This window comes from Bos taurus, chromosome 29 (genome assembly GCF_002263795.3).
Source record: "Bos taurus isolate L1 Dominette 01449 registration number 42190680 breed Hereford chromosome 29, ARS-UCD2.0, whole genome shotgun sequence".
Lineage (NCBI taxonomy): Eukaryota > Metazoa > Chordata > Mammalia > Artiodactyla > Bovidae > Bos > Bos taurus.
This window is the reverse complement of record NC_037356.1, coordinates 22,574,576-22,601,067: the sequence shown is the minus strand read 5'-3', so window position 1 is coordinate 22,601,067 and position 26,492 is coordinate 22,574,576. Positions and strand designations below refer to the sequence as shown.

At 37.3% G+C, this 26,492-nt stretch overlaps 1 protein-coding gene across 5 annotated transcripts in view; it reads left to right on the top strand.

Moving 5' to 3' along the window:
• Window positions 1–26,492, top strand: part of ANO5 (anoctamin 5) — an 86,767-nt gene that overhangs the window by 40,961 nt on the left and 19,314 nt on the right. For 3 of the 5 annotated variants that reach the window (XM_024986963.2, XM_024986961.2, NM_001168406.1), the window contains 7 exons: window positions 3,224–3,339; window positions 9,625–9,759; window positions 10,946–11,051; window positions 11,149–11,209; window positions 21,533–21,684; window positions 23,713–23,787; window positions 25,565–25,787. In XM_024986963.2, the coding sequence (XP_024842731.1) occupies window positions 3,224–3,339; window positions 9,625–9,759; window positions 10,946–11,051; window positions 11,149–11,209; window positions 21,533–21,684; window positions 23,713–23,787; window positions 25,565–25,787 (868 nt within the window). Of the gene's footprint in view, window positions 1–3,223; window positions 3,340–9,624; window positions 9,760–10,942; window positions 11,052–11,148; window positions 11,210–21,532; window positions 21,685–23,712; window positions 23,788–25,564; window positions 25,788–26,492 lie in introns of all 5 variants that reach the window. The other 2 variants (XM_024986962.2, XM_024986960.2) reach the window with 1 other exon arrangement.

Below are 26,492 nucleotides of genomic sequence, written 5' to 3'. Positions count from 1 at the left end.
TTGCTGCACACAGGCTCGGTGGCTGTGGCTCATGGGCGCCATAGCACACGGGCTTCAGTAGTTGCTGCACACAGGCTCGGTGGCTGTGGCTCATGGGCGCCATAGCACACGGGCTTCAGTAGTTGCTGCACATAGGCTCGGTGGCTGTGGCTTGTGGGCGCTGTAGCACACGGGCTTCAGTAGTTGCTGCACACGGGCTCAGGAGTTGTGCCATGTGGGCCTAGTTGCTCCATGACATGTGGAATCTTCCAGGACCACGGATCAAAGGGCTGTCCCCTTCTTTGGCAGGCAGATCCTTATCCACTGTGCCACCAGGAAGTCGCTTTTTTTTTTTTCCCTTAAAGATTTTGAGGATTGTTTGTTTTCAGGGCATTGATTCTTTTCTAACTACCAGACTGTCTTCAGTAACCAGCAATTTTAATCCATACATCTAACCTTCTTGTAGAGTCCTCCATGCTCACTAGAAAATCAGTCTTGCTAGGCTGTTGCTAGAGAGAGCTATCATTTACTGTTAATTTTTACCTCTTTTTCTTTATTCTCTCCTCAATACAGGTTTAGGTACTAGACTTTTCCCTTATGTGCTTTAAAGAAACTCTTTTTTTTTTTTTAAAGATATCCAAATAGGCTACTTTTTTCTTTGTCGTTTCTCAAGATTCAGTAGGACTAGCTACAGGAGATGAAAGTTGGAATCTGGATGATATAAAATTTTATACCTTATCATACAGAGATTTTTCATATGTGTTTAATTTTAAATTAGGTGTTTGCTCCATGTTGTCTTCAACACTTTGCTTTTCTAGGCAAACGGTTAAAGAAACAATATTGAACAAATATATATAGATAGTGTTCTGCATGCGTACTCAGTCGCTCAGTCAGGTTCTACTCTCTGCAACCCCAGGGACTGTAGCCCACCAGGCTCCTCCGTCCTTGGAATTTTTCAGGCAAGAATACTAGAGTGGGTTGCCTTTTCCTACTCCAGGAAATCTTCCCAACACAGGGATCAAGCATCTCCTGCATCTTCTGCACTGGATGGCAGATTCTTCACCACTGCACCATCTGAGAAGCCCTAGACAAAGCTCTGCTAAAACCTAATTAACTTTATATAAATAAGGCTACTTGGAGCTTACCTAGTGGTCAGTGGTAGATAACCCACCTGCCAATGCAGGAGACATGGGTTCAGTCCCTTGGTCAGAAAGTTCCCCTGGAGAAGGAAATGGCAACCTACTCCAGTATCCTTGCCTGAGAAATCCCAGGGGAGAAGAGCCGGGCAGGCTACAGTCCATGGGGTTGCACAACTTAGCAAATAAACCCCAACAGTATTAAGGCTACTTGGTACCTAAAAATGGGGGAGGAACTTATGCATGAAATAATATTGAGGCTCTGAAGTGCCTTTGACTGTGTGGATCACAACAAACTGTGGAAAATTCCTAAAGAGATGGGAATACCAGACCACCTTGCCTGCCTCCTGAGAAATCTGTATGCAGGTCAAGAAGCAACAGAACCAGACATGCAGCAGCAGACTGGTTCCAAATTGGGAAAGATATACATCAAAGCTGTATTGTCACCATGATTATTTAACTTATACGCAGAGTACATCATGTGCAATCCCAGGCTGGATGAAGCACAAGCTGGAATCAAGATTGCTGGGAGAAATATCAATAATCTCAGATATGCAAATGACACCACTGTTATGGCAGAAAGAGGAGAGAAACTAAAGAGCCTCATGATGAAAGGAAAAGAGGAGAATGCAAAAGCTGGCTAAAACTAAACATTCAAAAAACTAAGATAATGGCATCCAGTCCCATCACTTCTTGGCAAATAGATGGCGAAACAGTAGAAACAGTGACAGACTATTTCCTTGGGCTCCAAAATCACTGCAGATGGTGATTGCAGCCGTGAAATTCAAAGATACTTGCTCCTTGAAAGAAAAGCTATGACCAACCTAGACAGAATATTAAAAAGTACAGACATTATATTGCCAACAAAGGTCTGTCTAGTCAAAGCTATGGTTTTTCCAGTAGTCATGTATGGATGTGGGAGTTGAACCATAAAGAATGCTGAGAGCTGAAAAATTGATGCTTTTGGACTGTGGTGCTGGAGAAGACTCTTGAGAGTCCCTTGGACTGCACAGAGATCAAACCAGTCAGTCCTAAACTAAATGAGTCCTGAATACTCATTGGAGGGACTGATGGTGAAACTGAAGCTCCAGTATGCTTATGTTCTCCAGTATGCTTCAGTATGTTCTTATGCGAAGAACTGACTCATTGGAAAAGACCCTGATGCTGGGAAAGATTGAAGGCAGGAGGAGAAGGGGATGGCAGAGGATGAGATGGTTGGATGGCATCACCAACTCAATGGACATGAGTTTGAGCAAGCTCTGGGAGATGGTGATGGACAGGGAAGCCTGGCGTGCTGCAGTCCATGGGTTCCCAAAGAGTCTGATACAACTGAGCGACTAAACTCAACTGAGAAGTGCTAAAAGTCTGTTTTATATATTTTAATTAAGTTTTTTGGGGAAATGGGTGTCAGTAATAGCCAGTGACTTTGGATCATTCACTTAACTTTGCTTGAGGTTGTTTTTTTCATCAATAAAATTAAAAAGTCAGCCTATTTTCAAACAGTCAGCCTATTTTCAAAGTCCCAGCCAGTTATAGTTGTAGGAATCCCTGAGCTATGACTATTGGAACTTGAGTAGGAATGAAAGGAGCATTCCACATCAAAGGAGCAGCTTGAGTTAAACCAGTCTCAGGCTTCCACTTGTGGTTTTAGATAACCAGGTGTGAGAATTTAATAAATAGAGCACTGTTATTTTCATTTGTTACAGAGTGTAGCAAATATACTACACTCCATAATACACTAAAGTGAAAGTGAAAGTCGCTCAGTCGTGTCCGATTCTTTGCGATCCCATGGACTGTACCTTCCATGGAATTCTCCAGGCCAGAATACTGGAGTGGGTAGCCTTTCCCTTCTCCAGGGGATCTTCCCAACCCAGAGATCAAAGCCAGGTCTCCCGCATTGTAGGCAGATTCTTTCCAACTGAACTATCAGGGGAGCCCATAATATACTAAATGGTACAGTAATTTACATCGATGGAATATGAAAATCCAAATTGAAAAATGAAAAAGAACATTTGCCTCATCCACTCGCCTTCTTATAAAAGCAGTGCTCCTTCATTATCCTGTGTCTTTTGTTTTGCTGTTCAGTAATTTCTTCTTGCCTACTGTAGGGTCAATATTGGAAGGCATCAGAACCTCCTAATCCTGTCAATCAAAGGAACATACTCTACCGGAACTGGGCTCGGTTTTCTTATTTTTACAAGGAGCAGCCTTTTAATTTGATTAGGTAAGTTTCTTACACAAAATCAAACTGATTAAAACTTGATTATGTCCTTTTTATTCACAATGGCATTACATTCCATTCATTTTACTCTTTTCACCCACTGTATTTCCTATCTGCCCAGTTTTGTATCTAAACTATCATTTAGTCATTCATTTGTGAGAAAAATGCTGTTGTGAATGAAAATGGTCTTAACCACTATGCAGAGATAGCTCCATGGTTCAGAGGTTAGGCCTTAGTATTTAGGTAGATTAGGTTCAAATCCAAGTTCTTTCTCTTAGAAACATATAAACATGTTCAAGTTATTTAACCTCTAGGAGACTCACCTGTAAAATAGGAATCACAATAGTACTTTCCCTTTGGGGTTATTTGATAATTAAATGATATATATATTTTTTCTAGAATGGGGTTAGCGCTTAGTGTTTAATATATTTATTTTGTGTTTGTTTTTCTCTGGGTCCAGGAATTTAGAAGATAACAGAAAAGTTGTATATAGTTTGTATATATCGATCTCAGCTGTGAAGGCAGTTGTTCTATTATTTCAATTCCTAGTTTTATTCGCTGTGCAAGAAGAGTCTGGTTGCAGGTTCTTGCTTTGAACCATACAATGCTACATACATACGGGGTGTTAGGAGACTCCCGCTATGGTTTCAGTAAAGAAACAATCAGATGACAGAACCCCTGATTGCTGTATTTTTACTCAATGGTTTATGTTTTAACTGCTCTGCTTGCATAGCATCACAGCCTCTTTTTTATAAGACCGATTTGGATGTGTATATGCAGGTCAACTAAAATGTTATTCCAGCAGTCTCATTAAAGGCAAATAAGAAGGGAAATTTTTAAGAATAAATAAAAGACAGCTAGCATATAAACAACGGTTTCTATAAATCATTATATGAACTCTTCATTGGATGGATATTTTAGTTGTTCTGATTAGTAGTCATTTAATTTTTTACGTTATAAAAGTAGCACATGTATCTGAAAAAATTCTAAGCAATAAGGATGTGTGCAAAGTTTTAAGTGAAATTCTACCTCCCTAAACTCCACCAAAGTAACTATGCTTGATTTGGTGATAGTCATTCAGCTTTATTTTTATGTGCATGCATAACAAAATACATACACAATTTTTTTTTTCCTGGAGCAAGGGAATCTTTACTTACTTTTTTGCTAAGATTTTATTTTATCACTAAATAATATATTGTTCATATACTTCCCTGTGAATGCACCCAGATCTAGCTTCTGCTTTTTAGCAGAACACAGAGTACCATATTATAAGTTTTGCATAACTCTTTTATCTATTTTTCTTTTGAAAAAGATTAGGCTGTTTCAAAAATTTCACTGTTACAGTCAGTGCTGTTAAGAACCTTTGCAGACATTGTGCCCTCAGAGAGTGTTTCCATAGTATACTTTCAAATCAGCAAGGTTATCAGAATGAGGCTTACATATTTTACATTGCTGAAAATATATTGAGAGTACTTAGCTGTCTACAGATATTTCTGCTATAAATATTCCCCAAAGGTTTATACTTATAACCTTTGATATAGACAAACACATTACATCTCAGATCAGTACCTTGTTAGCACTTTCTGATTTTCTTTTAGAACAAAGCGGAAGCTCAGATATTTCATCAGATAGCAATATCTAACTTAAATTTAATAAATTTTTAAAGTTTTTCATCATATTATAGCTTTTCATTTATAGCAAATTGTACTGCTTTTCCATTTCAGTAATAATCTTTAAAATAAAGTTAAAATTTTAACAAAATTTATATAAAGAATTAATGAGTAGGTGTGAAGTTTTTAACCAGGTAAATCAAAAAGACAGGAAAGAAGACACCATGTTATCACAGAGAAAGGAATTGCAGAAAGCATTTATTATCCTTAAGGTTGCTTCTCAGTGATTATGTAGGACAGTATCCTTATTCTTACTAATAGACAATGAAGTATTTAAGGTAAAGGACCATGAAGTACATATTCAAACAACTTATTTGTAAGTAACTCAAATATATACATACATACAGCTACCCACTCTAGTACTCTTAGGCTTACCTGGTGACTCAGACGGTAAAGAATCCACCTGCAATGTGGAAAACCTGGGTTTGATCCCTGGGTTGAGAAGATTCCCTGGAGTAGGGCATGGCAACCCACTCTAGTATTCTTGCCTGGAGAATCCCCATGGACAGTGTGTATACACACACACACACACACACACACGTGCGTTAGTTACTTAGTCGTGTCCGACTCTTTGTGACCCCATGGACTGTAGCCTGCCAGGCTCCTCTGTCCATGGCATTCTCCAGGCAAAAATACTAGAGTGAATTGCCATTTTCTTCTCCATTTGATTCCTGACCCAGGGATCAAACCCTGGTCTCCTGCCTTGCAGGAAGATTCTTTACCATCTGAGCTGTAGGGAAGTTCATATATATATGGGGCACATATATATGGGGCAATATATGAAGTGAGATAAAATGCAATGGCATTGAAACATGTATAATATCATGTATGAAACGAGTTGCCAGTCCAGGTTCGATGCATGATACTGGATGCTTGGGGCTAGTGCACTGGGACGACCCAGAGGGATGGTATGGGGAGGGAGGAGGGAGGAGGGTTCAGGATGGGGAACACATGTATACCTGTGGCAGATTCATTTTGATATTTGGCAAAACTAATACAATTTGTAAAGTTTAAAAAATAAAATTAAATTTAAAAAAAATGCAATGGAACAATATTTTACTTATAATAAAAGAATTAAAGGGTACATAGGTATTATTTGAATTATTCTTACAACTTTACCTCTATATTTGAAATTATTTCCAAAGAAAAATATTTAATAAAAGGAGAGTCCTGAAATAGATCCATATATATATATATATAGAGAGAGAGAGAGAGATAGATTTTCAATAAAAGTGCCTGTTGTTCATTGGGGGAAGCATAGTCCTTTCAAAATATGATACTAAAACAAGTGGCTATCTACATGAAAAACATGAATCTTGACTCTTTCCTGTATAAAAATTTAAACTAACTTGAAATAGATAAGAGAACTAATTATAAGGACTACAATTACAAAACTTCTAGAACATATAGGAGAAAACTGTGGTCTGGAGTTAGGCATGGACTTTTCAGATAAAATGCAAAAAGCACAGTTTTAAAAACATAAATTTAATTTCAAATATTAGATTGTATGCTCTTTAAAAAACACTGTTACAGAAATAAAGAGCAAACCATAGGCTGGAGAAAATGCTTGCACAACACACATATCAGTAAAGGACTTTTATCCAAAATATTTAAGGAACTTTTATGACTCAATGATAAGAATAAAATGGAAAAAAAGATTATAAAGGATTTCTCAGCAAAGAAATATGTTTATGGATTGCCAGTAAGTATGTCAAAAGATGTTGTTGCTAAGTTCTGACTCTCTGCAACCCCATGACTGCAGCGCTCCAGGCTTCTCTGTCCTCCACGATCTTCTGCAGTTTGCTACAGTTCATGTCCATTGAGTCGGTCAAGCTATCTCACCATCTCATCCTCTGCCGCCCCCTTCTCCTTTTGCCTTCAGTTTTCCCCAGTATTAGGGTCTTTTCCAATGAGTCGGCTCATTGCATCAGGTGGCCAAAGTATTGGTGCTTCAGCAACCGTCCTTCCAGTGAATACTCAGGGTTGATTTCCTTTAGACTGACTGGTTTGATCTTGCAGTCCAAGGAACTCTCCAGAGATGTATACTATCTTTATTCACTAAGGGTATAAAAATTAAAATGGCATTGAAATACCACTGCACACCCACTAGAATAGCTAACATTGAAAAGATTGGCATCAATAAGGGCTGTTAGGGATGTGGGACAACTTGAAATCTCAAAGGTTGGTGATGGTGATACAAAATGGTATAGCAGCTTTGAAACAATAATTTTGACGGTTTCTTATAGAGTTAAATATGCACTTTCTATTCAAAGGATAGATCTACTTTTATCTGCTTGTCCCCAAAATATTAATATTATCAAAACGTTTATCATTGCCTCAATGATTTGTGGTACCACCTGTATCACACATGCTTAGTCACTCAGTGGTGTCTGACTCCTTGCAACCCCATGGACTGTAGCCTGCCAGGTTCCTCTGTCCATGGCCTTCTCCAAGCAAAAATACTGGAGTAGGTTGTCATTTACTCCTCCAGGGGATCTTCCCAACCCAGGGATCGACCCTGTGTCTCCTGCATCTCCTGCACTGGCAGGCGGGTTCTTTATCACTGTGCCACCTGGGAAACCCTTTACCATGTGCTAGACTTCTTTATGTACTCTAGCTGATTTCTGGATGTTCTGTCTATTCGGTTGATCTTGCTAACTATCCATGCACCAGTAGCAGGCTGTTTTTTTTAATTTAATTTTTATTTTATATTATGGTTGATTTGCTGTATGTTGTGTTAGTTTCAAGTGTATAGTGAAGTGATTTGAAGGCTGTTTTAATTGTAATGGTTTAGCTCTAGTGTATTTTAATATCTAGTTGGGCTAATAACTCGTCATAGTCAGTGTTTCTTTGTACATTCTACAAGTTTATCCTTCCATATAAACTTGAATCTCAACTTGTCTGTCTTGTTACTAAAAAAGATGGTTGGTATTTTTATGGAAATTACATTAAGTTTATAAATTAACTTAGGTAGGCTGGTAGTCTCATCTTGAGACATTCTAGTCAAGGGAAAGATGTGTCTTTGTTTAAGCCTACTTTGGGTTTTTTCAAGGGTATTGTAGAGTTATAAAACCTTCTTAAGTTTAATCCTCAGTAGTTTATATTTTTGTTGCTGTTATAAATTATATATTATACATATTCAAATTATAGAATCAGTAATTTTAAGGTAAAAGATCAATCTTACTACTATGCACCTAACCAGAAAATTACTAGGGAACTCATAAACTGATATTCAGATATTTTTATTCTTTTTATTTTGATGTTATGCAGTATCATAAAATTGCTATATTCTTCAGCAAAAAAAAAAAAGGGAGAAAAAGCAAGTTTACTCATCTTCTGTGAGTGAACCTAAGGAAGTTGTAAGTAAATTAACAAGGGAATACAATGGAATCATAGTTTAATTTCAGGTTTATAGTAATTTGAAAAGCAGAACAAGGAAAAACAACCATGTAAAAATGTTTATTATCACTGAGAAGAATAGAAGGTGGTACAAGCAGAAAGATCCCTTTTTTGTTAGAAAAGATGAGAAATTTTGAAAACTGAAGGATGGGAGGTTCAATAAAATTAATATTGAGTGAGAAAAATATTTTAAAAGCTTCTCATTGGGAAATTAAGTTTATGTTAAGTTTGTATTATGTAAAAGTTAAACCCTTTATGTTTAGATTTGTGGTTTTTTGAGTGTGGAAATTACAAGTTAATCATAAATGGTATAATAGATTTATGTATACCATGCTATTAGTGTCCAAGTAGAATTACATTTCTCTGACTAGGAAGCTGTGGAAAGACTTCACATGTTTGGTGAGCTGAACTCTATATGAATAAGGGGAAAGATTAACCTGTTTTGTGTTTTTAAAATTTTTTTTTAAAGAAGTCTAGTTTTCTGAGGCAGAAAAAACCTTGTTCTCTGGGTCTTTGAGAGATTCCTTAAGGGAAGAGTTAGTTTAAAAAACAATAGCAGAAAAAAGATAACAACTTGATTATAAAATTTGAACATTTGTGCTAACTAATGCTGTCATTTTTTAACTCGTAAAGCAAAAGCTGAGCCCGTATATTCTTTGGAATGTTATTGCATACTCATTTTTTATCCCTTGGTTTGTACCCCATCTTACTGTTGTGTACGATCCATCAGAGGTCCAGATTTAGAGGAAGATAAAAGTTCATACGTAAAACTACCCTCGTCCATTGTAGTCCGAGTATTTTCTTCAATCTTAGAGATAAAGCAGAAGTCTTGGCAGTTATTGTGAATGTGATTTTGATTTGTTAATTGCTAGAAGCATGTTCTGTACTTTATTTCAAAACATTTGAACTCTCTTTAAAATTGCAAAGTTTTTCAAATAACCTGATTATTTAAAAATAAATCTTAACTTCCACTCAGTTGGCTTCTTATTTATATGTGTTGTCTCTTTCAAGCCTCACACCAAGTCTATAGATAAGCATCATCCTGCGTTTTCTGATGTGGAAACTAAAGTTTAGAACATTTAGTAACTTTATCAAAATTACAGGGCTAGAAGGCAATGGGGCCAAAGCTAGAATACAAATGTGTCTGAATGGAAAACTAAGACTCTCTGAAGTGCATTATTCTTGCAGCCTCTGATTTTATTTTTACCTTCTTTCACAGGGATTATTATGGAGAAAAAATTGGCATCTATTTTGTCTTTCTCGGATTTTACACAGAAATGCTGTTTTTTGCAGCTGTGATTGGCTTAGCTTGTTTTATTTATGGTTTATTGACGATTCCTAAGACCTCAGGCAGGTAAGTGCACCTGAGCTGCCCAAACAGAATCTTATGTTAACCAAGATTGTATTTTTCTGAAATTTGTGTCAGAGTGTTTTTTATTACAGCAGGTAATTGATATTTCTGAAAAAGACCCAAACACAACAGCTACCTCTCACTTGATACTTTATGGAAAGTCTGTTTAAGAATGGGCTCTAAAGATTCTGTTCCTTAAGCATGATTTGATCTACAAAAATTGCTGCTATATTGCCCTGGTCCCATATGTGAAAAATTGTATAAAGATGTTTCAACAAGAATAGCTTTGTACTTGCACCCAAACACATCACTTTTTTTTTTTTTGCTTGGAATGTTTTATTTATCTATTTATTTATTATTAATTAATGTTTATTGCAGTGTAGTTAGTTTGCAATGTTGTGCTAGCTTCTACTGCATCACAAAATGAATCAGCCATATGTATATTTACATATACCCCCTCCCTTTTGGATTTCCCTTCTAGTTAGGATACCACAGTGTGTTAAGTAGAGTTCCTTGTGCTATATAGTATGTTCTTATCTGTTGTCTATTTTATACATAGTATCAATAGTGTCTATGAGTCATTCCAACCTCCCAATTCCTCCCACCCCCACTTTTCAGGGCTTCCCCAGTAGCACAGCAGTAAAGAATCCACCTGCAATGCAGGAGCCTTAGGAGACGCTGTAGGAAGATGCCCTGGAGGAGAGCATGCAACCCACTCTAGTATTCTTGCCTGGAGAATCCCCATGGACAGAGGAGCCTGTCAGGCTAAAGTCCATGGGGTCGCATCGAGTTGGAAGCAACTCAGGTGACTTCGCACACATGCATACCCCTTTCCCCCTTGAAAACAAATGTGTGGATACCAAACACATCTTTTAAAATAGCATTGCTCTTGGGAATTCCCCGGCAGTCCAGTGGTTAGGACTGTGCACTACCACTATACAAGACATGGTTTCTGTCCTGGTTGAGGAACTAAGATTCTTTATGCCATGAGGCATGGAGAAGGAAATGGCAACCCACTCCAGTGTTCTTCCCTGGGAAATCCCATGGACAGAGAAACCTGGCAGGCTACAGTCCATGAAGTCGCAAATGAGTTGAACACTTAGCAACTAAGCAACAAATGCCACAAGGCGTGGCCAAAACAAAACAAAACAAAAAATAAAACCAAACAACTTTGCTCTTCCCTCAGCAGCTCTGAGATCTGTGATCCTAAGATTGGGGGTCAGATTATCATGTGCCCACTCTGTGATGAACTGTGTGACTATTGGAGACTAAATTCAACCTGTTTGGCTTCAAAGGTATGTCTGTATTGTGGTATGCTTGAAGACTTGCAGTTTACTTCCTTTTGTATTGCATTTGATACTAAGTAGTCTTTCTGATATTGTTGTTTTGCAGATCTCCCATTTATTTGACAACGAGTCAACAGTGTTCTTTGCCATTTTCATGGGAATTTGGGGTAAGTAAATAGTTACATAAAAACAGCTTTCTCTGTGTTATGTGTTACATGGCTATTCATATAACATATACAGTTGGCATACCTTATAAACCAAAAGTAATTTTACATATTTATGTCTCTGCTAGCATCACTACCTTAATGGAGTCTACATCCATGGTTGTTAGTCCTTGGTCCAGAAAGGTCCCTATTAATCATCTACTCATTTCTCTGAAAAACACTTTAATTTTTGAAACTTCGTATGTATTCAGATCACATTCTCTCTTAGCACTGTGTAAAAATAAGCTCAATAATTGCTTAATTCAGGAGAATAAATGTTAAGTATTTGGTGGCTGGAGGATATTGAGTCATGGACACAAACTTGAACAAGACTCAAAAATTTCTGAGGGCTCATATATCAACATTTGAATTTAAGTTCCCTGTGTCAAATTCTATTTGGTTAAAAGCTCCCATATAAAGTGGAATTCCCCTTAATTTTGGAAATAATCCCAGTATCTCTTCTCCTTTGTATCCCATGGGAAGTAGAAGTGTCATGAAGTTTCTCCCATTGTCAGTGAGTAAAGTATTTTCTGTAAGAGTAACTTGTCAAGAAGAGGCCTAAAGACTTCTAAGACATTGGGGGACTCTGGAAAGGTAGACTTTTTTCTCCCCAGTTTAACAAACAGTCTTTAACAAAGCACAAGTATGTGCATTTAAAAACTGGCCAAAGGAGCAGGGTAACTTGATTCAGTCAAAAGGACACCTACATTTGTGAGGGCGTGTGTGTCTCAGAGAGGGTTATGGGTTTCTGTCACTTCTGCTTGACTGCTTGTCTGAAGAGAAAAGTGCAGACTCAAAGAGAAAATGGGACAGTGAGGTCTCCCCCACAATTCTCCACCCTCCTTTGGTTAAGTTAGTGAGTGGACATCTCTTCATCATGTGCCAGACAGATCCTGCCTCTGTCATTCTTTTAGAATCAGAAATGCATGACAGATATATATACAAATTACAACATATGTAATACTTTTCAATTCTTTCCACTGAGAGAACTTGTACACCAACATTGACCTTACATGTCATAACAAACAGACGAGCAACCATACGTGGAACACCCAGCAGCTGCGGTGAATGTGGGGGTGAAGACAGCTTCACGATACTGATTTTGTTTTCTTTGGATATATGCCTAACAGTGGAATTGCTTCATCACATTATAGTTATATTTTTAATGTTTAAGTCACGTTCATACTGTTTTCCATAATGGCTGTATGCCAATTTATGTTCCTGCACAATGGTTCCCTTTTCTTCAGTTTTGTCCTGCAAACAAATATCCAATTTTCCCAAAACCATTTATAGAAGAAACTATTCTTTCCTCATTGAATATTCTTGGGCCCTATGTCAAATATTAATTGACCATAATACATGGAATTATTTTTGAGCTCTTGATTGTGTTCTCTAGGTCTGTGTGTTTCTTTTTATGACATGCCAATTGTACCATACTATTTTGATTAGCTTTGTAATATTGAGATCAGGAATATGATGCCTAGAGCTTTGTTCTTTCTCAAGATTGCTTTGTCCATTTGAAGTCTTTTGTGGCCCTATACAAATTTTAGCATTGTATTCTCTATTTCTGTTAAAAATAGCATTGGAATTTTGGTAGGTATTGCATTAAATCTGGAGATCACTTGGGCAGTATGGACATTTTTATATTAATTCCTCCAATCTATGAGCATGGACTATCTTTCCATTTGTTTCTATCTTCAATTTCTTTCATCAATGTCTTATATTATATAGTGTACATATCTTTCACTTCCTTGGTTACATTTCTCCCTGGCTATTATGTTCTTTTTGATGTTATTACAAATGGGATTGTTTTCTTAATTCCTCTTTCTGATAGTAGTGTATAGAAACACAACTGTTTTTAATATATTTATTTATTTCCTGGAACATGGCTAAATTTATTTATTCTAACAGTTTTTTGGTGGAGACACTAGGATTTTTTTGTAACTTAATGTTATATGAAAATAGAGACAGTTTTACTTCTTTCCTTTTTTCTTTCTAATTTATGTGTTTGTTTGTTTTTCTTGAGTAATTGCTCTGGCTAGACTTCCAGTGCTCAGTTGAATAGAAGTGGCACGAATGGGAGTTTTTGTCTTATCCTTGATGATAAAGGAAGTTTTCAGCTTTTCACCATTGACTATGATGGTAACTGTGGACCTGTCATGTATAGCCTTATATTGAAATAGATTGTATTTATACCCATATTTTGAGAGTTTTTATCATAATGGATGTTGAATTCTGTTAAATTCTGTTTCTTCATTTGTTGAGATGGGTTTTTTTCAAAATCATTTATTTTGTTAATATGATATACCCTGTTGATCGATTTATGGGTACTGAACTATCCTTATATCCCTGGAATAAATCTTATTTGATCATGGTGTATGATTCTTTTAATATATTGCTGAATTTGATTTGCTACTGTTTTGTTAAGGTTCTTTGTATCTACATTCATCAAGTGTAATTTTCTTTACTTGTATTGTCTTTGTTTGACTTTGGTGTAAGGGTAATGATGCCTCATAAAATGAGTTTGGAAGGTTTCTTTCCCCTTCTAGATTCTGGAAGAATTTGAGAAGGATTATTTCTTCTTTACCTATATTATAGAATTCACCATTAAAGCTTTGAGGCCTGGACTTCCATTTGTGGGGAAGTTTTTAATTACTGATTTGATATCCTTAATATTTTCTGTTTGTTCATGATTCGGTTTCAGTAGGTTGTATGTTTCTAGGACTTTATCCATTTCTTCTAGGATATCCACTTTGTTGCCATATAATTGTTCATAGTAGTCTGTTACGATCCTTAGTATTTCTGTCATACCAGGTGCATCAGTTCAGTTCAGTCGCTCAGTCTTGTCTGACTCTTTGAGACCCCATGAACTGCAGGACGCCAGGCTTCCCTGTCTGTCACCAACTCCCGGAGCTTGCTCAGGCTCATGTCCGTCAAGCCGGTGAGGCATCACCAACTGCCTCAGGGGCATGTCCCCTATTTAATTTCTAATTTTATTTATTTGAACCTTATCTTTCTTTTTTCTTGGTAATTATGGCTAAAGGTTTTTATTTTATTTATCTTTTTATTGATCTTTTCTGTTGTCTTTTGTCCCTATTTTGTTTATTTACACTCTAGTGGTCTTTGTTATTTCCTTACTTCAACTACCTTTGCTTGTTCTTCTTTTTCTAGTTCCTTAAGGTCTAAAGTCGGCTTGTTTATTTTAGCTTTTTCTTGTTTCTTAATGAAGACATTTATGCCTCTGAACTTCTCTCCTAGAACTGCCTCTGGTGTATCCCATAAGTTTTTGTATATTGTATGTCTAGTTTAATTTGTCTCAAGATATTTGTTGATTTCTCTTTTCATTTTCCTAAGGCCCATTGTTTGTTCAGTAGCATGCCCTTTATTCTCCATATATTTGTGAATTTTCCAGTTTTTATTTTTCATATAATTCTAGTTTTAAACCATTATGGTCAGAAAAGATACTTGATATTATTTCAAACTTTTGAAATTTATTGACTTGTTTTGTGATGGCAATATATGACCTTTTCTGGAGAACATTCCATGTGCACTTGCGGCTAAGTTGCTTCAGTCGTGTCCGACATAGATGGCAGCCCACCAGGCTCCCCCGTCCCTGGGATTCTCCAGGCAAGAACACTGGAGTGGGTTGCCATTTCCTTCTCCAATGCATGAAAGTGAAAAGTGAAAGTGAAGTCGCTCAGTTGTGTCCGGCTCTTAGCGACCCCATGGACTGCAGCCCACCAGGCTCCTCCGTCCATGGGATTTTCCAGGCAAGAGTATTGGAGTGGGGTGCCATTGCCTTCTTAGAAGAATATTTATCCTGCTACTGTTGGATGGAATGCACTGTAAGTGCCTGTTAAGTCCTTTTAGCTTAACAGTAAAAGTAATTTAGTGAAAAAGTAATGGCAATTTTGGACAGTGAATTTTAAATCATTATAACTAGGTTCAAACACATCTTTATTAATCAAATAGGAACCATTACAATCAACACATTTTGCCAACAAGAAATAAGACTGTTTATTCCTGTAGTGTAAAAATTCATGCTTCAGATTTTGATGAACTCTTGGAAAGCATTTTCTACTGCCTGCTGGTTATGGAAGCATTTTGCCTGCAAAAAGTTGTTGAGATGCTTGAAGAAGTGGTAGTCGGTTGGCAAGAGGTCAGGTGAATATGGCAGATGAGACTTCATAGCCCTATGTGTTCAACTTTTGAAGTGTTAATTGTGTCACATTCAGTCAAGCATTGTCATAGAGAAGAATTGGCCTTTTTCTGTTGACCAATACTGGCTGCAAGTGTAGTTTTTGGTGCGTCTCATCGATGTGCTGAGCATAATTCTCAGATACAATGGTTTCTCTGGGATTCAGAAAGCTGTAGTGGATCAGATGGGCAGCAGACCACCAAACAGTGACCGTGACCTTTTTTTTGGTGCAGGCTTGGCTTCGGGAAATGCTTTGGCACTTCTTCTCAGACCAGTCACTGAATTGTACAAAATTCACTTTTTTTCACATGTCACCATCTGATCGAGAAATGGTTCATTATTGTTGCATAGGACAAGAGAAGATGACACTTCAAAATGGCAATTTTTTTGATTTGTGGTCAGCTCATGAGGCACCCACTTATAGAACTTTTTCACCTTTCCAGTTTGCTTCAAATGCCAAACAACTGGAGAATGGTGGAGTTGAGTTCTGCAGCAACAGTTTTGTTAATTGTTTTGTAATTGCTTTGTTCCTTTCTTCCTCTGTTGCCTCCTTCTTTGGGGGTGTGATAATTGTCTGTAATGTTATGCTCAGATTCCTTTATCTTTTGCATGTCTTTTATGGGTTTTTGCTGTGTGATTACAAAGGGGTAAAACATCTTGTAATTATATCATTCTATTGCAAGCTAAGACAAATTAATTTTAAATACATATAAAGCTCTATAATTTTACTTTCTGTCCTGTTTTATGTTTTGATGTTGCAGTTTACATCTTCTTAGTGTATCCTTTACCAATTATTATATTGTATATAACCAATTATTATAGTTACACAATTTTGTTGTAGAGTTATTTTTTACTACTTTTGCTTTTTAACCTTCATAATAGATTTCCAAGTGATTTATCCACCACCATTATAACATTAGAGTATTTTAAATTTAACTGGATATCTACCTTTACCAGTGACATTTATACTTTCATACGTTTTCATTTTAGTTTAAAGAGGTCCCTTTAACATTTCTTCAAAAGCCACTCTAGTCGTGATAAACTTTCCACTTTTACTTGTCTGGAAAACTTTCTAGGTAGAGTATTCTCGATCCTCAGGTTTTGTTTTGTTTTTTCCCAGTATTTCAACTATGTGCTGCTCCCTTCTGGCCTGCTAAAAGTCTTGTAAGTGTTGCCTTGTACATAACTTGGTTTTCTCTTCCTGCTTATAAAATTCTCTCTTTGTCTTTAACTTGTGACGTTTTAATTATAATGTGTCTCAGTGTGTTTCTCTTTGTTTCCATCTTTTTTTGGAACTCAGTGGGTTTCCTAGATCTGATATTTGGTTTTTTCCCCCTATGTTAAGAGAAGTTTTTACCCATTATTTGAATATGTTCTCTCTCTCGCTCTTCTCTTTCTGGGACCTCCTCTAATGCAAATGCTTATCTGCCTGACATTGTCCCATAAATCCTTTAAGCTAACTTCACTTTTTAAAAATCATTTTCCATTTTTATTTAATTCATTTTTGCTCCTCTGACTGGATGACTTCTACTTCCTTTTCTTGGAGTTGGCTGATTCTTTCTCAGTTTGATCTAGTAAGCTGCCAAACACTCCTGTTGAGTTTTGCCATAAAAGTCTTGTGTTCTTCAGCTCTGTTTAATGCTCTTGATAATACTCTTGATTTCTCTTTATTACTTTCTTATATTTTCTGTCTCTGTTCACAGTCTCACTTTATTCATGCATTGTCCTCTGTACCTCAGTAAGCATGTTTATGACCCTTATTTCGAACTCTTTGTCAAGTAAATCACTTGTCTTCATTTCATTAAAGTCTTTTTTTGAAGTTTGTTTGTCTTGTTCTTTTTCTTGGAACCTCTTCCTCTGTTTTTTTCATTTAGCTTGCCTCTTTGTGTTGATTTCTGTGCATTACGTAAAATAACTACCTCTCCTAGCCTTAAAAGTGGGGCCTGTGATTGGCCAAGCTGCCTCCTTCGTTCTCAGTGGCTCCCAGTCTTTGGGGCTGTGACAAGACCCATCAGGGTCCCAAATGGGAAGATCTTAGTCAGCACCTGGATGCAGGCTGTTTAGAAGTTGGACCCTAAGGCATCAGCTTTTAAAGTTTGCAAGTTAATCTCTTTCAAGGAAATATTGGAAGATGGGTGTTTGTGTCTGCTGCTTCTGCATTTAGCTCTGGGCAGAAAACCAGTTAGAAACTGTTTGTTTGCTACAGCAGTCAAAACCGTATGGTACTGACATAAAGATGGACATACAGACCAATGAAACAGAATGGAGTTCAGAAATAAAGCCCTTTGTATATGGTTAACTAATTTTCAACAGGATTTCCAAGAAAGCAAAATGAAGAAAGTATAGTCTTCCAGTGGTGCTGGGAAAACAGGATATTGACATGCAAAAGAATGACATTAGATCCTCATCTTTGTCAGCTGAAAAAAATTCACAACCTAAAAGTTGAGAATTATTTTTCATTTAGCAGACTTTCTGAGGACTTCAAGCCTGGGAGGCAGACTCTCAGATAGCTCTGAGGGACTGCTCCAAAGAGATAAGGGAGGAACCAGGTGAAAAGGAGTTTTGCAAGAAAGACCAGGTAGTCGGTACATCAATAGATTACTGGGGTTTTTTGTTGTTGTTGTTGTTGTTTTGTTTTTTCTAATTTTATTTTATTTTTAAACTTTACATAATTGTATTAGTTTTGCCAAATATCAAAATGAATCCGCCACAGGTATACATGTGTTCCCCATCCTGAACCCTCCTCCCTCCTCCCTCCCCATACCATCCCTCTGGGCCGTCCCAGTGCACCAGCCCCAAGCATCCAGCATCGTGCATCGGACCTGGACTGGCATCTCGTTTCCTACATGATATTTTACATGTTTCATTGCCATTCTCCCAAATCTTCCCACCCTCTCCCTCTCCCACAGAGTCCATAAGACTGTTCTATACATCAGTGTCTCTTTTCCTAATTAACCTTAAAAGCTTCTGCACATCAAAGGAAACTATTAGCAAGGTGAAAAGACAGCCTTCAGAATGGGAGAAATAATAGCAAATGAAGCAATGGACAAACAACTAATCTCAAAAATATACAAGCAACTCCTACAGCTCAACTCCAGAAAAATAAACGACCCAATCAAAAAATGGGCCAAAGAACTAAATAGACATTTCTCCAAAGAAGACATACAGATGGCTAACAAACACATGAAAAGATGCTCAACATCATTCATTATCAGAGAAATGCAAATCAAAACCACTATGAGGTACCATTTCACACCAGTCAGAATGGCTGCGATCCAAAAGTCTACAAATAATAAATGCTGGAGAGGGTGTGGAGAAAAGGGAACCCTCTTACACTGTTGGTGGGAATGCAAACTAGTTCAGCCACTATGGAGAACAGTGTGGAGATTCCTTAAAAAACTGGAAATAGAACTGCCTTATGATCCAGCAACCCCACTGCTGGGCATACATGCTGAGGAAACCAGAAGGGAAAGAGACACATGTACCCCAATGTTCATCGCAGCACTGTTTATAATAGCCAAGATTACTGTTAATTAAAGAAAGCAATATATATCAAATTAGTGAATTTAGTACTTTTCTATATATAGGAAGATGCAAGAGTTTGGATTCACTGAAATCATTCCTTTGACATGCACCTTGGCTCTCTTGTCTGGTGACTCAGCTGGTAAAGAACCCACCTACCAATGCAGAAAAAAATAAGAGAAGTGGGTTCGATTTCTGGGTTGGGGAGATCCACTGGAGAAGGAAATGGCAACATACTCCAGTATTCTTACCTGGAAAATTCCATGGACAGAGGACCCTGGTGGGCTACATACAGTCCATGGGGTGGCAAAGAGTCAGACAACTGAGTTGTGCATGCACACTCATTGCTTCGGTTCACTTCTTAACTCTATAGTAGTCAGTATTCTGTTCTTTCCTATTCTGAGTTTGCTCAAGGCTTATCATCTGGATGGTTATGGTGGCTTGACGGCAGAAATGTGCTTTGTTTACTGATGTGACAGACAACATTTTTCATTTGCGTTTTGTGTGCGTGCGTGCCAAGTCACTTCAGTCATGTCAGACTCTTTGTGACCCCATGGACTGTAGCCCGCCAGGCTCCTCTGTCCATGGGATTCTCCAGGCAAGAATACTGGAGCAGGTGCCATGACCTCCTCCAGTGGATCTTCCTGACCCAGGCACTGAACCCATGTTGCTTACATCTTCTGCATTGGCAGGCAGGTTCTTTACCACTAACACCACCTGGAAAGCCCCTCATTCACATCTTATACCACCACAAAAGTCAATTCAAAATGGATTAGACTTAAACGTAAGACCTGAAAGTGTAAAACTCCTAGAAGAAAACATAAGGAAAATCTTTATCACATTGGACTTGGAAACGATTTCACGCAGATGACACCAAAGTCCAGGCAACAGAAACAAACAAAATAAGCCAGAGTACATCAAACTAAAACACTTCTGAACAGCAGAGATAACAATCAACAAATTTCAAAGGCAACCCAGGGAAAGGCAGAAAATATTTGCAAACCATGTTTCTGATAGGGGGTTAATCTCTAATATATATGAGGAACTCTTGTAGCTCAATGGTAGGAACTCTTATAGCTTAATAGTAAGAAAGAAAAAAAAAGAATAACCTGATTTAAAAATGGACAAAGAACTTGGATAGGCATTTCTCCAAAGAAGTTATACAAATGGCCAACAGATAACATGAAGGAAAAAAAAAAAAAAAACTTAATGTCTAGTTCTCAGGGAAATGCAAATCAAACCACAATGAGATGGTATATCATACCTGTCAGGATGACTGTTACCAAAATAAAAAAAAAGGCATGTTAATGAGATGTTGAGAATTATAATGAAGTCCTATATACTATGGATGGGAGTGCTAAATGGTACAACTGGAAAACAGTGTGGAAAATTAAAAGTAGAACTGCCATGTGATGCAGCAATCCCAGTTCTGGGTATTTACCCAAAATAATTGAAATCAGGATCTCAAAGAGATGTTAGCATTCCTATATTCACTGCAACACTCTCTATTAATACATTAACCAAGGTGTGGAGTGGAAAGAGCCTAAATGTCCATTGATAGACAAATGGTTAAAGAAACTGCTGTGTTTGTGTGTGTTTTACCAGTTACATCTATGCCTTAGGGTGCTAAGGGAGAGTTTCTGGGGGTGCTGATCATGTGTGTGTGCTTTTCTGTAAATATATTATTCTTTAAGTGATAGTTTATTTAAAAAACTATATATATTGTATATTATACTATATATAATACTATATATTATACATATATAGTATGTAGTATATGTACATATAGTATATACATATATAGTATATAGTATATATAATATAGATATATACATATATAGTATATATGTATAATATATACATTATATACCAGGTGCTTCCCTGGTAGCTCAGACAGTAAAGTGTCTGCCTGCATTGCCGGAGACCCGGGTTCGATCACTGGGTCAAGAAGATCCCCTGGAGAAGGAAATGGCAATCCAGTCCAGTACACTTGCCTGGAAAATTCCATGGACAGAGGAGCCTGGTGACCTACAGTCCATAGGGTCGCAAAGAGTCGGACACGACTGAGCGACTTCACTTTCATATACAGAGAGAGACAGACCAACAGGTGTAGACAGAGGAGAGGCACAAAGAAAGATATTGTGCTGTGAAATGGCTCTTATATCTTTCTTAAATTTCCCTAAACCTGAGAAAGTGGTACTGTTGCTTGAATGATTTCAGTAAAACACATGTAAACAAAATCAAGGTGATAGTAAAATGTCACATTCAAATATTATTTCAAGTTATCTGAATGCAGAAAGAGAATAGTGTGCCTAAAAAAGTTTTTCTGTGTTTGTCTAAGAAACTAATTTGTATTTATATATATAGAGTTATTTAATACTATTTTGTAGTATTATACTAAAATTCATAGTATTATAATTTTATCATCAAACATAATAGTAACAGAATAACCATCATACAACCAAAATGTTTTTTCTAAAGGAAAGAAAACCCAGGTACTGACTTCTTATTCATTTATTGTGCTATCTCCTTATTACATTTGTTTTTATATATTTCTTTGCCCATAGTCACATTGTTTTTGGAGTTTTGGAAGCGACGACAAGCCAGACTGGAATATGAGTGGGACCTGGTAGACTTTGAAGAGGAGCAGCAGCAGCTCCAGCTAAGACCTGAATTTGAAGCTATGTGTACCAAAAGGAAACTGAATGCAGTGACTCAGGTATATTAGGAAACTGACATAGGCAGTGTATTTCAGTGGACACACTGTGGGTGGCCTCTCAATGATGTGTATTTTAATCTGCTGTTAAATATGAATATTCTCCAACATATAAATCACATAAACTTATTTACTTGATTCTAATATGCATTTTGAACACATGAAAAAGTAGGTAGAAAAGAGTAATGAGTCCCAGGACGGAGTCATCACCCAGCTTCAATGATTATTAATTCATGGGCACTTTTTTCTTTTACACACCCACCCCCCCCGCCACTAGAGTGAGCATGCGTGAGTGTGTGCTAAATCACTTCAGTCACGTCCAACTCTGTGTGATCCTGTGGACTGTAGCCCACCAGGCTCCTCTGTCCGTGGGATTTTCCAGGCAAGAATACTGGAGTGGGTTGCCATGCCCTCCACCAGACGATCTTCCCGACTCAGGGACTGAACCTGCGTCTCCTGTGTCTCCTGCGTTGGCAGGCAGGCTCTTTACCGCTTTTGCCGCCTGCAATTATTTTGAAGCAGATCCAAGCCATCATACATAGAATACCTGGTTTTAGTGCTAAGGGAAATAAAATGAAATGGAAAATAGTGTGTTGTGGACTTTATATATAAATTTGTATGTATATATATATATATGAAACACACACACATATATGGAAATGATACTAAGTTAATGTGTGAAAATTAAAATGGTATTGTATTAAGGTAAGGAGCTTATGATTGATTGCTTTATTAGACCAAAGTTTATCCATCTGTTCCATACTAATTGACTGTAATGGGAAGATAATTGCACCGGTGTCTAGAAAGGAAAGTCTAGATTTGGGGATAACTGGCAAACTGGCTGTATGTTGTTAATTGAGTTTTTTGACTTCTTGTTAACTCATGTTTGTTTCATGTGAAAATGAAAGGTACTTTGTAACTCTTGGCGCATATTCTTAGAGTTCTTACCTTGCCATACTCTATAATCACCATGTTACCTGATGATATTAAAGGGAGACTAGAAAGCCTCTAAAATCTCTTCAGTACAGTTCCCTACTCTGTTCAGGACACTATGCTTATGTATAACACTCAAAATCCTCACAGTTCAGGCATTCACTAAAGATTTATTAAATCTCTTTGAAACAATACAAAAAATTTAGTAAATGAATGAAGAGAAAAATCACCTCAGAAAATATATTAATAATTTGAAATTAATTGAAATATATTAAAAGAAATATTATCCTAATAATGATTTGATGTATATCTGTTCATACTTCATGGGATAGGAAAAGAATATAAAAGCAGTTCAGTTGGCTTTGCCAAAAACTATTGACCTAAAACCAAGATGTATTGAAACCAAGATGTATTCAAATGTTTACATTTGAAACCAGTTAAAAAAACATATGTATTAGTTCACTGTGAATCATCTACTTCACTTAGCTTTAATGGTTTTGGAAATGAGGTTTTTGTTTTTAACTTCATTGCAGTGCTTCTTCAATCGTAAAGCACAACCTAACCTCTTACATTTGAGTCTGTTAGGAACATGCACATACATGCGTGAAAACCCACACAAGTGTACACACAAATATGCACACACATACAAACACACAAACATTGGATACACACATGTACATCATCAGATGTATGCACAGACATCCTGAAGTTCAGTAGAGCTCTTGGGCAGCCTGCCCAATTCAGTTTAACTCAGTTAGAAAATGTTAGCGTCATTAAAGCATATCCACTTGAGCAGCAGCCTTCAGGTTTGGCTTTGTTTTTCCTGTCTGTGTTGCCCTAAATACCACTAGAATTCAACACTCAGGAAATAATGTATATCTTATAAAGTCTTATCATTTGTAGAACATTCCATCTAGGAGCCTTAAAGGTTTCTACCTAAACGTAAGGACCCACTACTAGCATACAGCTTCCCACGAGCTACGGTGAATCCACTGATTCTGAGCGCCTTGAACTGGGCTTTGTGGTTTTGACTATGGCTTGGAAGCCCGACTCTGACGGTAGATTTTTAATTTTGCTGTGATTTCTTCAAAATTACAGGAGATGGAACCTTACTTGCCTCTATGTAGCCGTCTTCCATGGTACATTTTATCGGGAGTCACAGTGACATTATGGGTGAGCATTCTTTAAAACCGTTGTCATCTATTTGATTTCAGATCATATTGGGGTCACTTCAACAGTTTCATCTGCAATGGCCCGCGTCCCTCTCTTCCCTCCCCCTCCACGGTATTTTGTTTTTATCTTGAATGGAGCACTTACATAAAATAAACTGTAATTTACATGGATGTGTCATAATTAAACCTTGGAAAAAGAGTTGTGGGGAGAGAAAGGTGCTTTATATTAAAGCCTATTCCTCCTCCTCCCCCAGCTCTTCGTTGATAACTTGAAATCAGAACAGTATAATAAACAATTTGAGCTATTTGGTAATTTTTTTTAAAATTATTAATTTGTCTTTATGCCCATCTAGAGTATCTATACAATACCATTAAGGTTCATTCTCTTGCCAAAATAATGGAAGAAAATGTTACATCTTCTACTTAAAGAATTTAATTAGTATATCCCATTGTTAGGGAGTCAGATTTTCTCCATGTCTTTTACCTAATAGCTTCCTCCATCTTCATAATCTATTTCCTGCCTTCCCTTTCCAAATCTATGCCCTCTTACAGTTAACCTTTAATTTTAGGAAACAGACAAAGTTACTCTCTGAGATGTTAGCCTGTTGAAGTATAAATAATTGGCAATTGTAGACTATTGATTAACCTCTCTACTCCATGTTGTCCCATAATTTTTTTAATCTTTAACCTTTTTTATTAAAGGCTTGGTTTTTCTATTTAAATATGTATTTTCCTAGATGATATAACAATCATTTTAGGAAAGATGATAGAATTAAAAGGGGTTATAATCAATTGGGGACACTAAATGAAAAATATTCTAGAGTGTGGTAAGATCACTGTCATTTATTTCTAGTACTCATTTAATTTTATTCAGTTCCTCAACTTTCACAATAAAATTCTCCAATCATTGTTATAAAGATCTTTGTGATTTTGCAGTATGGGAAGCTATAAAATTTATACTGGATCTATACAAATATCTGAACTACCAGGCATATCAGACTGCTAATGGCAATATTGTAAGGGGAAATAAAATTGAATTTTTAAACATATTTTTCTTGAGGAAGTATGTAATCTTCACAATACATATTTAACTAAAGCAGAGGTTGCCAAACATTTGCTGTAAAGGACATATTATAGGTTTTGTGGGCCACAAATAGTCTCTTACACATAATTGTCTTCTTCTTTATAATCTTTTAAAAATGCAAAAAAAGGAAAAATCTTAGAGGGCTACCCAGAAACAGGTAAGGCCACAGTCAGATGCTGGCTTGCTGGCTAATTTTCCAACTTGTTCAAGAGGGTGGACTTAGAGGATAAGCAATGAGTACTTTTCTATTTTCTACTTACTCAGCTGCTACCATATGCCTTATCTCTAACCTTTTTACTTTCCTAGTTTTCATTTCCTGCCATTTATACCATCTACAGTGAGAGGGGGCTTCCTTGGTGGCTCAGCGGTAAAGAATCCGCCTGCCAAGCAGGAGATGTGGGTTTGATCCCTGGGTCAGGAAGATCCCCTGGAGAAGGAAATGGCAACCCAGTATTCTTGCCTGGGAAATCCCATGGACAGAGGAGCCTGGTGGGCTACAATCTATGAGATCGCAAGAGTTGGACATGACTGAGCAACTAAACAACAACAGTAGTGAGAGGAACTGGTTGGCTTGCTCTCCACATCAGATCTGCTAAACTTAATATATGAGCTGAAGAGAAGAGTGTGTTTCAGCTATGTATGTGTCGCACAGATACAGAGACCAGAGTGACCGGTTTTTGTTTCCCTCCCCCAGATGGCTCTGGTTGTCGCGTGTATGGTAGCTGTGATTGTATACCGCCTGTCAGTCTTTGCTACATTTGCTAGCTTCATGGAAAGTGAAGCATCCTTAAAGCATGTCAAAAGTTTCCTCACTCCCCAGATAACCACATCTCTCTCTGGATCGTGCTTGAACTTTATTGTCATCTTGATCTTGAATTTCTTTTATGAAAAGATATCTGCCTGGATTACAAAAATGGGTAAGCTGGCCAAATCATTAGTATGACTCTGAAAAAGAATTCCTGCCAATGTTACACCTTCATTCTGGATCAGCCCCCAGGGAGTTCACTTTTCAAAGCACATTTCAAGACAGTTTTGCTCTACAGGTAGACGCATAGCCTGGTACTTCAGGATTCCCTAACAGCTACATTCAGGCCTATTATAATGGAAGCAGGAAGAAGAACTAAAAGGAATTAGGCCTCTGTAGATCTTCTTTGCATATTCTTGCCTTAATCCTTCCTTGATGGGATTAATTGAAGCCTAAATAAAATCCTCACACATTTCTCAAGACACAGATAATTTTTATTTCTTGTATATGGCTTTTGGAAGGTGTTGAATTTTGAAAGCCTGTGTCAGAAAAGCAGATCAATCAGGTCCTCCTGAATAAATCTAAAAGTTAGTGCTTTTCTTTTCAGTTGCCATTTCTTAAGACCTGGATTATGTTCTTGTGAAAATTTCTCCTAAAGCCATGAGGGAAGGTAAAGAGGTCCCAGGTGGAATGGGAGGGTCAGTTGGGGAGAGTAGCACAGGGTTTTCCTGCCCTTGCCCCCAGCAAGCCGGAGATGAGATCAGAGACTTAGCTCCTGCCTCAGCTTCTTCTGTGACTGCACTCTCCAAGAGCTTCTGCCTCTTCTCCAAATCTGTGCACTGTCCTTGGACCAATGGTAACAAAAAAGGCAGCACAG